General features: G+C 42.1%; 1 protein-coding gene and 1 long non-coding RNA gene across 3 annotated transcripts in view; one reads left to right on the top strand and one right to left on the bottom strand.

Moving 5' to 3' along the window:
- The window catches only part of LOC311596486, a 43923-nt gene extending 30825 nt beyond the window's left edge, over positions 1-13098 (top strand). The window contains exons 2-3 of the long non-coding RNA XR_014778859.1: positions 6346-6443; positions 11445-13098. This is a non-coding gene — a long non-coding RNA (uncharacterized lncRNA). The remainder of the gene's footprint in view (positions 1-6345; positions 6444-11444) is intronic.
- A 143-nt stretch (positions 13099-13241) lies between these two features.
- The window catches only part of PGGT1B (protein geranylgeranyltransferase type I subunit beta), a 40636-nt gene continuing 35858 nt past the window's right edge, over positions 13242-18019 (bottom strand). For both annotated transcript variants that reach the window (XM_084779963.1, XM_084779964.1), the window contains one exon: positions 13242-14728. In XM_084779963.1, the coding sequence (XP_084636089.1) occupies positions 14547-14728 (182 nt within the window). In that variant the 3' untranslated portion in view covers positions 13242-14546. The remainder of the gene's footprint in view (positions 14729-18019) is intronic.

Below are 18019 nucleotides of genomic sequence, written 5' to 3'. Positions count from 1 at the left end.
TTAGTTTAACCAGGGCTACCTGTGTGGCCACTGGGTTGGAGCATGGTAGGGTTATTAATGGGGATACAACAAGGCAACAACTCCTCCTCTCTTGATCAATAGAAATAGTTCATCAGTGAGGGGCAGGGCCTCTGAAGCCTTCTTCCATCCACATCTGGACGGCGATGGGACCACTCTTTTGCAGGCCCAGTGAAGATCTGTAATTGTTGAGATCTGTGATTGGGTGGCTACGTACTGCTGCGGAGATGGCAGTTTTGTAGCCCTTCCCCCTATCTCCTGGATTGTATTTTCTGTTCATCCACTCCCACAGCATTCTTCTAAGCCCTGTAGTAAAAATACTTTGTACTATCCTCAGCACCCTGTACAGCCACAAGTCTCTGCGTTTATGGCAGTTCGCTGGAAAGAGAGGCTTCTCTGATTAAGGCTGAGAGTGGCTGCGTATGGATTCAAACACATATTTAGAAGGTAGCTCAGTGTCATGCCAGTTCAGCTAAATAGCAGAAGGGGGCCTAGGACCTCAACCTCCAGGGGCTCTTGAATGAGAATATATTACCAGGTATAGATTCCCTGCTGTGAACCACATGTACAGTCTGTCAGATCTTCAAATCTCTAGTTTTGTGTATTCACCCTAACCTGCTGCAGAGATGCAAAAGCTACAAAGAGCCGAGTTGGAGGGCGATGCCTCACAGGATGGGGACAGTAGATGTAGGTAATATGGGAAGTAGAGAGGGAGGGTACTAGAGGTGGAAAGCTTTAAGCAGGGAGGGCATGGGAGGTAGAAGATGTGGAACAGGCTAAACGGAAATAAAGGGCATATTAAAACCCCACATGGAAGCTCACTATCTTATAAACATATAATTAAAAAAAAAAAGAATTTCAACAGAGATGCCACGAATGGCTGGGGGAAAAAAAAATCTCTCCCTAGAACCATGAGTTATTAAACCAACCAACAAACTCCAGTGCCGAGTGTGATAAACGCCTGCTGTGAGCTGTTGGTCAGAGATTCCTTAGAGGTCCCCAAACCAGTACCGCCTCTTGCCATTGCTTGTTTGCTCACCAGCACCAGGCAGTTCTGTTGTATGACAGTGAAACCAAGCCGGGGCTGAGCTGCTGGCTTCCTCCCTGTTGGCTAGCTTCCAGAGGGCTAGAAAGTGCTGTGCAGGCTGCTGAACGAGAGACAGCCTTCCCCAGCCACGAATTTTACAAACCATGATAGAAGCCTGTCAGGTGAGATGTGCCCACTTGTGCAATAGTGGCACAACTGCTACGCGTGCAGAATTCCTTACTCCATATGCCTTCATCCATAAGGGATGCAGAGATAAAAATCCTTTCAATGTAATAATGGCCTAGTGGGCCCCCACTTCATAAATGCTTCCAACAAAAATGTCTTTCTACTCTAGTGTGGACATTGTCCCACATGGCTAAGGCCTAAGAAGGAAGTTAAGAACTACTGCTATTTATCCATTTATTTAAAAAATCATTCTTGCTGGTACTGATTAACCTTCAAGGAAATAGTATTTTGGTAGAAACTTAACTGCCTCCTAAAGACATTGCCTGTTTTAATTAGGGTTAGTGTTGCTGTGGTCAAACACCATGACCAAAAGCAACTTGGGAAGGCAGTTAGTTAATCATCAAAAGCAGTGAGGGCAGAAACTCAAGCAGGGCAGGAAAGGAGCACGAGCTGATGCAGTGGCCATGGAGGAGTGCTGCTGACTGCATTGCTCTCCCTGCTTTCTTACAGACCACCAGCCCAGAGGTGGCCCCACCCACAATGGACTGACTGGGGCTGCCCTTGTAACAAAACGTCCTACAGGCTCGATCCTTCATCACAATTATACATGAAGCTTAAAAAAAAAATAGAGCCTCTACCATATACTTCTGATTAAAAAAACAACTTTGAGATGCAGTGTTATATACATATTTTTAGATTTAATAAAATAATGTGTAGATGTTTAGAAACATGTACTCCTGCAGGCCAGAAGGAGGCATCATATCACATTATAGATGGCTGTGAGCCACAATGTGGTTGCTGGGAATTGAACTCAGGACCTCTGAAGGAGCAGTCAATGCTCTTAACCTGAGCCATCTCTCCAGCCCTGCAAGCTTCTATTGCTAGGTCTTCAAGCTCACTAATCTTTCCTGTAATGTCTAATTTACTGCCAGTGCTATCTCACCTCACATTTTCTTATGTAAAAGCTGAGTCCACATCTTCCATGTCTGTATTTTAACATGTTTAATTTTTCTTCTTATTTTGAGCATATGCATTATGGAAAACAACTGTTAGGCCCGGCAATGGTGGTATACGCCTTTAATCCAGGCACTTGGGAGGCAGAGGCAGGTGCATCTCTGTGAGTTTTGAGTTCCACATCAGCCTGGTCAAGAGACCAAGTTCCAGGACAGCCAAGGCTACTCAGGAAAACCCTGCAGGGTGTGGGGATGGAATGAAGCTCACATCAGCTACATTCAAAGACAAGGACATTTCTTTGACATAATGCGGCCATTATCACAGGACCAAAAACAATTCTTTAATGTTCTCTAACTGCTAGTATGTATCTGGTTTTTCATAATCATCTCAAAATATCTGAGGTTTTAAAATAAGAACCCTGTGTGCATGTGTTCCTTTTGACTGCTATAGCTCGCTTTTCTTTCATTCTAGAGATGAAACTTCACCCTTCTCCATTTTCCTTATGTCAAAACCTTGCTGAAAAAATACCAGACCCATCTTTGGATGCCTCACTTCCTGAAGATGGTGGATCGCTTCTTTGTGCCATCATCGTATTCGTTCCCATTTCACTTGTTAGGCCTGTTGGTTGAATCCAGCATCAACTGGATCTATAATTGCATTGATTGGTAGGGGGCTGCATGACGTCAAAAGGCATACCACTTCTGACTGCTCCCAGCAACTTCTAGAGATGCTGGTGTGTGGGGGCTCAGGTGCAGCAGCTTGAGCCTTTCACTTTTACCTACCCCATCACCATTTCTTCTGAAAGCTTCAGGACCCACTACTAATTGCTGCACAGAATATGTCAGCGCCCGTGAATTACTAACACATCATTGCTTCTGTTTATGAACTGACTTTCTGAGGAAGAGAACTTTCACTCTTCAATGGGGCCCATTTGTTTACTTTGAAGATGCAGTCTGTTGACCACAGACAATACTTAACAGACTGGAGGGTGCTGAGCTACTTCTGAAAAGATAAATACAGATGTAAACATTGCCCTATTCAGCCTAAATGATACCCAGAGGTGGGTCTGCAGCCTGGTAACCTGTTCTGCTTTGCAGCCTGGCCTCTCCTCCAGCAGCTGTAGGGGCTTAGGAGGGCTCATTTCTGCCTCACACATTTCTAACGCTAGTTTTTTGCAGCACTTAATTATTTTTTCACTTCTTAACTCACTCAACAAATAGTATTTGTTGTGTATATGGCTGAAAGTTTTGAATAGCATGTTGATGATGTCGTCAAGCTGCGACTATGCAAGGATACCTGGTAAGATGAACTTGCAACCTTTGACTGTTCTCCTAAAAGCCATCTGAAACACGGAGCAAAGAATGCAGAAACAGAAACACTAGAGTGGCTACTAAAGCTAAGCCTTTCAAAGACTTCAATATATAGTTGAATGTGTAAAGTGCCCAACTTCTCCTTGTCCACCGTTAAGTCTGATCTCCTTACACCCAGCCTTGTCAGTGTCCAGGCACTGAGCCTGTTTTAGTGCCCTGACAGCACAGAGGCCAATAGTGTTGCCACCTTTCATTGTAGCTGTTCATTTGGCAGGTATACTAAATTTGAGAAGATTTAATGCCTCTTCTATTCTGCCAAGGCTTTAATTTACCTTAGGAGGTTCTGGATATTAAAGCAAGTATAAAGGGAAGAAATATGCAGGTTTTGAATTGGCAGCAAAACAAGAATCAACTGTTTGCCACTTGAGAGAGGATCTTCTAATTTCCTTCTACTCAACATGAAAAATGGTAGTACAGGATACAGGAAAGGAAGAAAGGATGGCCCTGGCACAGGTAAAGTAAGGGAAATCTCCTGGTCTTGGCCCCGGGAAAGCAAGGAAAGGATGAAGGCTGGGCAGAAGACAGAAGGTAAACAGGAGTGCTGGTCTAGATCGGCATTCAGAAGACTAAGTGTATGAGGCTGTCGGCCTGACAGTCCGTCTCTAGGTCTCCAAAGAGGGGTGCTGCACTCCGAGGACTCCATTCCGGCACTTCCCCCTTTCCAAGATGAGGAAACCAGCCACTTTCCAGACTGGACCCAGATATTGAGTTCAGTAATTCCCTGCCTCAACCCACTCCAGGCCCTACCTGGGCTTCTTCCCCGGCTCCCTTTTGGCATGTGCTACAGAGTGTGTAGCCCTTGGTCGAAGTTATAAAAAGCAGGGGTCTGTTGGAGCTGGGCGTGGGGCATGATGCTTAGACAGAAGGGCCAGGCCTATGCTAGGGCCAGCGGGTTCCCCAAGGGAGAGGAGGGCTATACACTGGGAATCCCAACACAGATCTTTCTAAAAAAAATAAAGAAAGAAAGAAAAAAGAAAAGAAAGAAAGAAAGAAAGAAAGAAAGAAAGAAAGAAAGAAAGAAAGAAAGAAAAAACCTGACTTTCCAGCCTTGTTCTACTAATTAGGTGATGTGACAGGTGTAGGGGGCTCAGCACAGAGTGAAGATAGCCTGATTGGGGTGGGATGTATTCACAGGAAGGGGGTGCATGCAGGTGAGCAATGAGGAGACCAGGCAGATGCTAAAGACTCCTTCCCCAACACCCCTTAGCTGCTGCCTAGAATCAAAGCTAGCAAGCCAGCAAATCAGGGGGGGGGGGCATCTTTTCCTGAGCATAGCCTAGGGTAAAAAAACAAAACAAAACAAAAACGCAACTGGCTATGGGTGAGTGCTCTTTAGTGCGACTTGCTAGTCGTCATGTTTCTAATTCTGTCATCATGAAGAGGTGTTTGTCAACCAAGGAAACGGAACGTGGCTTGTTGATATGCCATATTAAGTGTTCAATATTTAGACATGTGCTATGCAGGTTATTCCTGCGACCCGTATCTAGCCATACAGCTGGGATACATAAAGGTCTGGGTAAAACAGACTTTTGGCTCACCTTCTGCCAGTGTTCAGCAGTAGCATCAAGACTGGAGAGGTTGCTCCGTATATATAAAGGGAGCATACAGAACATTCAGGAGTTTTGGCACAAGACGGAGCAGCTGTGTATGTGAGGGTCAGTACAGAGGAGTCACCGACATCAGTTGGAAAGAAAGAGGCCTAATTTGGAACAAAGACACTCAAGTGTTAGGACTACAAAATTAGAGGCAGTCAGACACCTACCTTGAAAGGCCATGCTAGGGCAGGAGCAGGCGGTCCAGGGGGCACCAGGGAGAAGACCACAGCAGCAACCTGTGTAGGGAGCCCCCCTGCCCTATCATGGTCACACACATTACACAGCAACGAGAAAAGGAGATTGAATAAGCCAGGATTTTTAGCTAAAGTTAGCTGAAACTGTTAGCTAACAAATTTAAAAGGTCCCTCTGTAATGCCCCACAAAAATAAGTGAACACTGTGCATCCTGGAGAAATGAACATTTTATTTATTTATGTATTTCAGTATTCACTACATTTTCTATTCTACTACCATATACTAATCATACTAGCTTTTGAGGGATGGGAGTAAAAGAAAAAAATAGTATTACTTTATTGAATTACCTTGAGTTTACTGTTGAGCGCAGCCCTTATTTTTTAAATATAAAATTTACAAACAGTTACTGCTTCTCCTACTCAAGCTGCTTTTCCTGAATCTTGGATTTAAGTGTGCATCAGAACCACTCACAGAAGCCTTGTGAAAACAGACATCTGGCACCTTATGCAGGCTCCTGGCTACCAGGAGCAGGAAATCTACATTTTATGAGATGTTCCTGGTGGATTCACCATTTACTCACTTGCCCTTCCCTTTTGACCCCAAGTTGACTCACCCTGTTGCTGCTGTTGTTGCTGTCAGAACCAGCATTTCCAGACCTCAGTCCCTGGCTTAGAACCAATGGTGCTCCAGAAACCTTCCAGGCTGCCGGTACCAGGCTGGGATCACTGAGTCAGGAGCCTCTTGAACTGGGCAACTACGGAGCCTCAGCCTCTCAGCTGTGAGGCAACTATCGCTGCTATTTTACCATAAGCTAACTTCATAAGCTCTTTACATGTGTGTGTGTGTGTGTGTGTGTGTGTGCATGTATGTACGTATTCAGAATGAGTAGTAGCTATTGTTCCAGGTGATGCCAATGCTTCCTTCTGTCTGGAAGCCACACTTTGGAAATTACTGTTCTAGGTCCTGCTAATGGAGAGTCAATTTTCTTACCTCATTCACAGGTATATTGTTTCTGCATATTTGTCAACAAGGGACAACCATCTTCTGCCATTAGAACAAACTCTAAAGCTGACAGATTGCAACGCAGCAGATGCTATGGGTAAATATAACATCTGGCTGGTGAGAAAATATGCACTGTTTGTATAGGACACTTAGCACTAAGTACACACATCCTTCGGCCCAGAACTTATTTTGTGTGACTCCTGAAGAAATCAATTGATGTTTATTGCAACCTTCTTAATTTAGAAACAACCTAAGTATCTCTTAGTGGAATGCTTATCTAGCGTAAAGCCCTAAACTCAGTCTCTAGCGTGGTGGTGCAGATCTCTAATCCCAGCAGTGCAGAAAAGAGAGGCAGGAAGATCGCAAGTTCAAGGTCATCTTCAGCTACACATAATTTGAGGGCAGACAGGAATACAGGAGGGAAAAAGAGAACCAATGAGTACTGAGTTAGAAAATAGTTATGCGAAGGATTACATTGAAGTGTTTTTTTCTTCTGTAGTCTAACCACAGCATAGCTTTTGTAGCATGTTGTTAATGTTGTTTTTTAAGTGCAACAACCTATCTGTGGATGGCCTACTATGGTACTCAACTGTGAAATTTAATTGACAAGATGACCTTCTACTAACCCTAGGAAACTACTCAAGTGCATGTACAAACTGAACATCCCCAGCACAGTTTTCTCCGCTCCATAGAGAATGTGTGAAGTTTATCAAATGCAGGGGAATTTGATGAACTGGACGGAAAGACCGCCTATGAGTCTCAGCCCTTAGTAGAGATTTTCACTTACACTTCATCTTTACGCACCTTTCACGTTCCCCCTGTCTTTGTTTGCTGGTAGTACTGGGAATGGAACCCAGAGCCCAGTGCACACTACACACTTGCTCTGCTGCTCACCTACATCCTAAGCCTTCACATACACATTTTTTTTTTGAGACAGGGTCTCTCTGTGTAGCCTTGGCATACAGATTTTAAAAACTGTATTTTGTATTATACAGTCCTAGAGAACCATATAGAGCCTCCTTCTAAAATGAAGATACCACATACGCATTTTACAAAATCCACATACACTCGCAGCAACAATCCTTAATTCAATTAGAGCTTTAATGAAGAATAGAACACTAGGAGAAACGTGGACTGAGGCCAGAGGATGGAGGATAAACACCCTGGCCAAGGACACACTGTGGACTGAAAGAGCAAATGTGGCACCACTGTTGAGAATATAGACCAAATGTCAGTCATCCTGAATTGGGAGCTTTGCTTAAGTCGCACGATGAGGATGAGGCAGCAAGGCAGCGGTCCTCCTGATGCCACAGGGCAGTGACTTACCAGCTGGCAACCTTCTGATGGTATGGAAAGTCTCAGTGTGGAGGCAGAAGCTACGCAAGTGTGGCTTTCTTATGAAGCTGTATGGCAGGAGCCACCAGAATGTGAAATGTGCAAAAGTTTGTCCTAACAATTCCATATCCAAAACTTAGCTTAAAGAAACAATTATGCAGTGATACAGTTTCAAGAGTTGTACATCAACCAGAGAGACAAGGCACCAATAATAACTTGGGCAATACTCAACTGTTAAAATACACATATTAAAAGACATTCATAAAAAAAAGACATTCATATCATTGAATGACTAGAACGTACAGAATATAAAGTATCTTGGTGTACAGTGCAACATGCAAAGGCTCAAGGTGAATGAAGCTATATACTTTTCAAATATTTGTAAATATATGACTAGTTACACAGAGGACATCCTAAAATACTTAACTGAAAGTTCTCTTTCTTGCTGCATTCAGACACTGCCTTTATTTATGTGCTGCCAGGACTACTAACATTTCATTTCCCTTATTTTATTGGACTATTTTCAATATTAAACATTTGGTTCATTTAGCAGTATTGTTATAAGCACCGATGTGTTTTTAACAGTTGTATAGCATCATACTGTATAAATGTAATAGTGTCTCGTTTCCTATGACTTATATATACATTGGCAGATCCTTGAGCCACATCGTTTATTTGTGTGCTGATATAAATTTCTAGACATGAAATTGCCTGAGCAAGGTGTGGATGTACTTACTTCTGATAGCTTTTGCCAACACGCTCAAGTGTCTGGTGGGGCCAGTTTCTTCTCACCTTTCTAGTGTTAATGCTTATTCTAGTATGTTCTCTCAAATGAAAACAAGCATAGTATTTATTACAGTGGCATTAAAATTAAAAACTAACCCAAGAAGAAAACTGTTTTGATACTGTCTTCCTATTAACAATAAGGCACATCCTTGTTCAAGTCTATTTTGTCTTCCAAGAGTTTCCATGTAGGTGTTTTAGCATGTCTTAGTGAGTTCATGCATGAATCTTTCTGTTTCTTGAGATATGTCTTCTAAAGTTTCTAGGTTTATGTAGATATATAGATAAAGTCTTTTTTTTTAACTAAACATTTTTATTGAATTTTATTTACACAAACAGAACAGTTTGCAAAGCATGATTGGTTAAACAGCTTGGTAAACACTCACAGAATGAACGCACCTATGGAACCAGCACCTAGGTCAGGAACGAACACTACCAGCACCAGAGAGCCCTTCTGTTCTCTTCTAGGGCAAAGAGGCCAAGTAAAAAGCAATGTCTACCACATGGTTGCACTTGTATAAGCTCACAGACAGCTGGTCCTAGCTGGGGACCAAGCCAGTCCTGATAACACTTATTTTTGGGGAGGGAGGTTTCTGCCAACATTTGGCCTGATCTCAACCTGTGGAAATGCAGCCTTACGCACAGGTCTGCTGCTGCCTGCACATTAACTACTGCAGCTACTTAGCTTGTTTGGGGCTTGGTTTTTCAAGTAGAGGATCCTATTTGCCAAGTCTGGGCTCTTCCTGGTTCATGTCTTTGCTCTAACTTCCTTAAGCAAAGAGTTCTAGCATGGTGTTGAGTAGGACAGGGGACAGTAAGCACAGACAAGTGCTGGCTTTGTCAGAAAGGCTCTTTGGTCTTCATGGTGAGAAGCTTGCCTCTAGGGCAGAGCTGTCATGTCAGCCAATTATCTATCAGTTTCCGATACGAGTGCTTAATTCTATCAAATCAAGATTGTCTAAACTTGAAGTTATCCTTGTGTTCCTAATATAAATTCAAATGAGCCATGATTTTATTCCCTCTTTCAAGAGCTACTGGGTTGTGGGCCTAACAAATCACTGAATAATCTGTATTGATAGTTACGTTTGTATTTGTAGGGGTATAGAGGCCTGAGATCAAGCTCAGTTGTTCCTTAGCTCTTCATGCTGGGCTAAGATTTATTATCACTTATGAGTGTGGGTACATGTGTCATGGACATGCATGTGGAGTTGGTTTGCTCCCTCCATCTTTACATGGGTTCAAGGAACTCTACTTCAGGTTGCCAGGCTTGTATAGCTAAAAGCCTCTGCCCAAGGAAACGGTTTGCCTGCCCCACGGTGTTTTCTAGACAGAGGATGTCAGGGGAACTTGAGGCTATTCAGTCAGGCTGGGCTGGCTAGCCAGCAAGCTCCAGCGATCTGTCTCATCTGCCTCTCAGTACTGGGTACGCGTGCTCAATGTCAAGACCAGTTTTTCACTTCGGGTGCTGGGACTCAAACTCAGGACTTCATGACTGAGTAGCAAGCACTACTGAAAGAGCTATCACCCCAGCTCTGGAGATATTAGCAAGCCTAACTTCCCTACAATTTCCTCTTTTGGCACCATCTTTGTTTTGTTTTTGAATCAATGGTATTATACCAACTTTACAAAGTAAATATGGAAAAAATATCTTCTTTTATATAGTAATTTAAGATTCAGGATCCTTTTCCTAGCCTCTGTAACTATTAAAGCAACATTGAGAGTCTTCAATCTTCCAAGTTTGTACAATGGTCTTTTGTTTGTATTACCCTATGGCAGTTGTATTCTCTGTATTAAATTTTATCAATTTGTAATTTTCTCTAAAAAATTCACCTGTGAGTCTGTATAGATCCCTAAAACAACTGGAAAGCAGCTGTGTTGGACTGCCCTTTCCCCTGGTCATTTAGGTTTCCCACAAGTTTCTCCTCTGTCTCTTAAAGAGGTTAGCTGATGGGTCATCTCCCTGAGCATCCTTACCAGGCCAAGAAGCAGCTTTTGAATTTCTTGGCTTTAGACTAATTGCTGTTTGTTTTTTATCTTTCCTGCCTCCTTGATCCACTTCTGAAACCATGGGTGTCCCAGCAGACACTGCCTTGGTAGGTGTCAGGTCTTAGGGCCTTGCAGCCGTGCCCCTCCTTAGCTCTCTTTGTGGGGAGCTGCTCTGCCTATTCTGCAATTGGGCGCCAACTACACCCTTGCTCTCCTGCTTTGTTCTTTAGGTCAGTGTTTAGAAGAAAGGGCTGCTCAGGGAATTGGCTCTATCTCTCCAGCCCCTTCCCTGTTCTGTGACTTAAATGATCATGTATGCTTGCATGTACACACCTCTATTTACAGGCCTTTCCTCCCAACATTTACTTTAGCAGTCTCTTCTTTATGTCTCACGCCCATCCTGTCCAATGTGGCTTCTAATTCTAACAATCTTTTTTCCCAGTGCTACGCACTACCTCATCAATTTCAAAAGGTACATAGTAGCAGGCCAGGCTGCTCTACCTACTATGGTCAACACAGCTCCCACTGTCTCAGCACTCCCCAGCCCGCTGAGAGGCTGACAGAATTCTTTCTGTAGAGCTCCTCTGAGTCTCAGCTTGTATTTTCAGATTGCCCGCTGCCCTTTGCAGTGAGAACATGGCAGGGCCGCAGTTCTCCACTTTGCAGGGCTTCATAGCCTGGCTGCTTTCCTCCTCCATCTCTGCATAGAGATATGGGTCGCATCTGGTCTTTCACTTGTATTCTGAGGCTCTCGGGGGTATCACCTGCCCCTTAGTTCTGCAATGACCGGCTACATTTGGTATTCCTTCCATTACTTACCGGGAAAGTTAAGAAAATACAACACTGGCAGCAACTTCCTTCAGTTTAAACCTTGCTAAGATTTCCATTGTATAAGATACTTTAAAAACACTTTTACAATCATATGAAACCGTAGTTAGACATTTGCTCTATGTGAACCACTTTTTATCTACTGCCTCATTCAATCCCGACTCAGCTCAGTGAATGAAATCCTGCTGTTTACCTCATTTTACCAAGGGAAGAACGGGATCCAAGACCATGCCACTCATCGGGCGGAGGAACCTCACACCACCTAGCGTCAGATAATCGCCTCGTCCTCTATCAAATACCAGCAGGTCTAACACTTCTTAAGTGATGACCACTGCCAGCAAAACTTATATTTGAACTTACTTATAACTATGTATTTAAAAGCCTAATAAAAACAAATATTACAGGTCAAACCTAATAAATGTAGGTGATCGATAAATAAATGTTTTCTGCCACTCTCTTTAAAAGTATAAGAGAAGAGAGGCTGGTGAGGAGGGGTGATGTTGTACACCTGAACTTCGTGTTTTTCCTCTTACTATGTCACTACTGCTAGAAAACACATTATATATGTTGCTCATAATTTATTAATAAATATTTTCCACAGACATAACTATTTAGCAAAAGCTAGAAACAGTTTTTCCATACTTCACAACAACTCAGTATGTTTTGTTGGTTTCTATGAAACACGAACATTTACTGGTCCACAAAGTATCACATGGAACCTTACCTCTTAGATATATTAGACTCATTCTGCCATTAATATAACTTTGCTAGTAAATTATTCAAGGACTGTGAAAATATAAATTACTTTTATGTTATAAATCTATTTATTAATAACTTAAAAAAAAGTTTTTCGAGACAGTATTTCTCTGTGTAGCCCTGGCTGTCCTGGAACTCACTCTGTACACCAGGCTGGCTTCAAACTCAAAGATCCAATTGCCTGGCCTCCCAGGTGCTGGGATTAAAGGCGTGTACAACAACCACTGGCCAGTATTAACCAACTTTGTTACCATCTAACAACCGACACAAGTCAGGAAAAGCACCAGCTTTTGCTATACTCTTATAGCATTTTCACACATGCTATTTCAGCTTTTAATGTCTAAGAGATAACCCAGTTTGAGACAGGATGCTATTTGCTAGGATTTAAATAGAAACAACTGGAGTAACTCATGGGACAATAACATTTGTTGGTAAAGCTTTCTCTCCACCAGTGGAAGACTTCTACTCTAGTTAGGATTTGGCTGGTTTGTTAGTTGGGGGATCAAAGCCAGGGGTCCAGGGTCTTGTGCACATCAGGAAATGAGTTAGGGCCCTAGCATTGCAAACTCAAGTCTAAAACTAAGTAAGCATGCCAATAAGAGATGTATTATTTTTAACAATATACCAGGTTTCCCTTCAGAAGTATTTGTATATAGGAAATATCACTTTAATTTAGAAAATAAATGAGAATGCTATTATATATCCAGTGGCACTAATAATTTAGCTTTTACAATGATGTCTGTAGAATAATAATACAACTTTTATTACTACCAAAACTAACACACCCACTTCCTTTACTAAGGAAATTTCTTTCTTGTCACCAAGTTATGGATGCGATTTATTGACAAGTTGATTGCTAACAAAGGGTTTTTACACCATCTTATTTTGGTTGTTAGTTCATAGAAGTAAGACAAGAAAAGAAGACAATGAGTAAGTGAACCCGAGTTTATCCCCTGTAAATGAATGTACCCCCTCCCCTTATCCAAAAATACAAAAATATAAATGACTACATATACTTGAGTGGTTCTGTTTATACTTAAAGATTTACCAAATTTAAAAACATTAGAAAATTATTTACAGGTTGAGTATCACTATCCAAAATGCTTGGAATCAAAAGCAGTGTTTCAGATTTTAGATTGTTTTCAGATTTGGGAATGTTCGCATATACACTTTACCTTATGGGTGGGACCCAAGTCTAAACACAGAATGCACTTATTTCATACACTTTATTCAGCAGTTTAAAATAGTTTTATACATCATTTACACTGTCCCTAAAATCCACCTGTGGCTTGTCACATAAAGGGTGAAAATTCCCAATTGTGTCATGTTGTCAGCCAAAAATTTAAGGTTCTGGAGCATTTCAGACAATGGATTTTATTATTTTTGATGTTGCTGTTTTTTGTTTTGTTTTTTTTCGAGACAGAGTCTAATGTATTATATAGTTCTAGCTGGCCTGGAGCACACTCTGTAGGCCAGGCTAGGCTTGAACCCACAGAGATCTGCCTGACTCCGCCTCCTGAGTACTAGGATTAAAAGCATGCACCACTGTGCCTGGCCCAGACACTGGATTTGGATTAAGGATGCTCAACCTGGTAGATGGGAGGATAAAGCAGCTAACCACAGTGGCTACGAAACACTGAGAAAGAAACCATCCACGCAACTAAAAAGCACTCAGTTATCACCATGCACGTATACTTTATAGTGTCGTGTTTCTCATTCCGTACTGAATGTCCTTTTTCTAGATAGCAAAGATTACTTCCCCCCTCACCCTGACGAATGGCAGCCAATGATTTGGGATTAAAACAAAATACAACAGGTACTCACCCAAGGAACCTCTAATAAAGCCACATAACAGAACTTCTCACTCATAATTATACAAGACAATTACTTCTCCCCCAGTTATGTAATACTCTCCCTTTAGGAAACGATAGTATTAGTTAAGCCTGTTTTTTTTCTTAAATAAACTTTCATGTGTAAAGGTTACACAAGTCTAATTGGCACACCTTAAGAATAATACAAAATGTTATTCTTTAAGAACATTATGAGACCATCAATTTTTAAAGAATAATCCCAGATACTTAATTCAATAAGCAAATTTCTTACCATCACCCGTAGAAATGTGAAGTGAGCACTAAACACTCCCCTGAAGATTACCAATGCCCTATGAAGTGTAAGCTTGTTTTGAAGATTTGTGTCCACTTTGCAAGTCAGAACTTGTACTAAAGGGTTTTAAGAAGATAACCTACACACATATAGTCAATCTGTCCACGAGACGTTTCAGAAACACAGCATAAACATTTAAGATCCCCAACAGAACCCTGCTGAGATCCAACCTTCAACAAGGACTTTCTGTTAGTCCAGTACAGCGGTTACTGGCTCAAGAGAACATCCTGAAGTGTCAGCAGCACAAGCCTTGACTTTAAGACTACGCCTTAAAGAAGAGCACATCGGTTACACATGGCTTTTAACCTTGAGCTACACTTATGCTACAAACCCGTCACCGCAGGGTCAGTCAAGTGGAAATGCGGACACTGTCTGAGCACTGGTTAGAGTCCTTGGTCTTCCAGCTCTGATGGAGATCTTGGAGGCGCTCAGAAGTCCGTGTGCTTACATTTAGGGCAGGATGAACTTTACAGATGCCACTCTCCTCCATTAGTGACAGGCCACAGATCCCAAAGTATGCATGCAAAGCATCTGAAAAGGCATTCAAAGGCACAGTCAGCATTCTCAAGTGTACACGCTGCAAAGTAGCTACAGCCAACTACTACATTAAAAAAAAAAAAACTAGACATGCTAGCTTGTGAAAGAGTCTCAATGCCAAATAGGATTTTAAAAAGTCAAAGTCATGTATTTCACTACTGAAATTCCTACTAAAGGAACATATCATGATTTCCTTGCCTACGTTCTCCACGGATCCGAACAGCAAGGCCTTCTGACTACAAAATACAGAAAAAAAGAATTTATATTGGATAGTAAATTTTCTGTAATTTGCAGTTTTTCCCCCCATGGTGGTAACTGCAAGGCATTCCAGATGCTCAGCATGCTCTGTACTGGAGTCCCAGAAAGGTTTCTAAAACTGAAAACACAGCCAGCCTCTGAAACCAAGCGGCAGCACCCACCCTCCCTCTGAGCTTCATCTCCACAGCTCCAAAGCATCCACCAGCACTGTGTAGAGTGTAGGGAGCGGAGAGGCCACCTGCTTCCGTGCCACTTCTGACCCGACAGAGAGCACAGACCACTTTCTATGTTCCTGTTTACCACGAGCCACAATACTCTACTGAGAGGTCATGAAAGCACGTGGCCTCTGCCTGCCTGAGAACCTTATATAGTCTTCTGAAGTGCTCAGAACTCTGCAGTTATAGGAACACTACAAAAAAGGCTTCATAGGAGCCAAGATAGAATTTCTATTTTTGAAATGGCCACCATTTCAAAGATTAAGATCCTAGGAGCTATTAAAGTTCAGAATGGCTCACTGTCCTCTAGTTTTCAGAGTAGAACATAATTTCCCCCGTCCCTTATAGTTATTCTAAAATTACAAGGTAAACAAAGCAGTATTAACTTTGTTGAGAAATCAGAAAACTTTCAAGGAAAAAAAAAAAGGTAAAGGAGGGACTGGAGAGAGCCCAGCAGTGACAGAGCACTGGCTGCTCCCCCGGCGTTGTAGCACCCACAGCTCATGACCGTCTGTACCTCCAACTCCAGGGGCTCTGACACCCTTTTGTGGCACCCACAGGCAACCGCATGCATGTGGTGCATGGATGTAAACACAGGCAAAATATCCAAACACATAATAAAGGTTAAAGAAAAAGGTGAATAGCAAGGAGTATAGTATAAATTGGATCTTGTATAAAATCTAAATCTCTCCATATGAAGTTTTTCCTCAAAAGAAGTCTTGTAAAAGCGAGAAATCTGCACTTAATTTTAAACCTCAAATCAAAACAAACAAAACTCCCAAAGCAATCCAACCCAGAGCCCTCATCTGTAGACAGTGATATATTAAATTTTTAGATTGTGATACACTTCCTTTAATAAGGCAAAGTACTCGCACAAGAATGATACAACCCCTGAGGCCACATCTGCTACGATTCTTACTAAGTTAAAGCACTCATCTGGAGACTGTTGCTCCAAGGTCTTCCAAAAGGCTCAGTGAGCAGGCCCTGTATGAAGGAGAGATAAACCTGTTTTTTAGGATCCCAAGTGTGGGATCGGAACAGTCTTGTGCCGCTAGAAGACCAACCACCTCGTGCGGGAGCTTGACTGTTGCCAGCTGAAAAGATCCCGTGAACAGAGTCTGGGAGGAGATATATAAATGCGTCCAGAACTGGAGGCGGGGCTTTTTGGAGACTTCGGATAGTTTTGGCTGCTCATCGCTCCATTTCAAGAGGCTCCTAGAGAGAACCGCTTGAGGGAAGGCTCTGGGGCTCCAGCTCCTGCTAAGGTTCTGGGTTCTGGCCACTCCAGGTTCTAGCAGAAGAAATCCTGCGTTCCTCAGAACTGATATCCTTATGGTTTTGCTATTGCATTCCTTAATCCTCTTTCCCTATTGTTTTGATTAGTCGGGTTATAAGTGACATATACTCTGTTAGTAAGTTGTTAATAAAAAAAAGTTATTAATATATTGGTTAAGAAAACTGTGCTTACACCTGTCCCTCAGAGTTTCTGTTCAATTGTGCACAGGCTCCAGGACACCATGTCTCTAAATCAGCATCACATCCACACGCGGATACAAACACTAAATCTAGCAACTGATCTCTCTAGAAAAAAGCTTCAAGAATTTCTCTCTACACACAGAACTGAAACACTAGGCCTGGTACTGGGCCCAGCTCAAAATGACCTCTGGCTACATAGTGGGTTTGAAAGTAAATCAAGTAAGTTGAGCCACATCTTAATATCCCGTCTCAAAAATCTAAAGCCAAACAAACAAACAACAACAAAAAAAACCACACAAAAATAAAACTCTATGGTACTGGAAATAATTGGTATTTCAAATATATGAGATATTTTCCAAAAATTTAAGTTTGTTAAAACACTGCCAGACTAACAAAAACAAAACATACACACATACAGAGAAGGCACCAGACGCAGAATAATCATCATATTCTTAAACATCAAACATATCTAGAGTATGTGTTGTGCATACCAAAAACTATTATTTAGCCTTGGACATTGATTTGTGAAAACATATGTTGGTGTATGCCTTTGAAGCATCCCACATTTTCTCTAAGAGAACATGTTTTCATAAAGAGGCAGGTGTGACTCCTTTTACTTTAAGCACAGATAAGATTTTGTGAGGCTTTTCCTTAGGTTTTGACTCAGGCACACACTCCAAGCACAGACGCTCTGCAGAGATGAGCAGAAAAGCACTCCCTAATGTTACACTAAACAATAGTGCGATTCCATGACAATGCTGCAGTGGTCACGCCTGCAAGCTAGGCTGACCCTGCACTGACATGCTGATCAAACACAGCAGAGCTCACTATTACTTTAGCAACCACTTTTATAGACAAGAAACAGGCTCATTTTGCTGGAGTAAAATGTAAGTGGGGTGAGGGAAGGCTGGCAAAGGATGCTAGAGGGGGTGCCAGTGTTGGTTCAGATACTCGGCTCCTGCATGTTAGGTAACAAGCATGAGGACTCAGAAATTAAAGTACTCGTCTAAAGAAATAAACTTAAACCAAAGTAGCGGCCATTAGTCTCAGCACTCGGGAAGCAAAGGCAGGTGGATCTCTGTATATTTGAGGACATCCTGATATACATAGTGAATTCTTGACCATTTGGGAGCTACCAAGTAAGAGCTTGGTTTTGTTTGTTTGTTTTGTTTTGTTTTAAAAGCTAACTGAAGCTGCTAAACTTTGAAAGAAAGCATAGGCAGCAAGGAATGCCTGTCCTCAGAATTTGAGAAATTTCAGTTAGTATATGTTCGTGTACATAGCAGTGAGTTTCCTAAGACATCATTTTGAAGTGTATCATGTATACCCTCCTTTC

The sequence above is a fragment of the Acomys minous genome, assembly GCF_964271855.1.
Source record: "Acomys minous genome assembly, chromosome: 4".
Classification (NCBI taxonomy): Eukaryota; Metazoa; Chordata; class Mammalia; order Rodentia; family Muridae; genus Acomys; species Acomys minous.
This window is presented reverse-complemented; position numbering and strand designations above follow the sequence as displayed.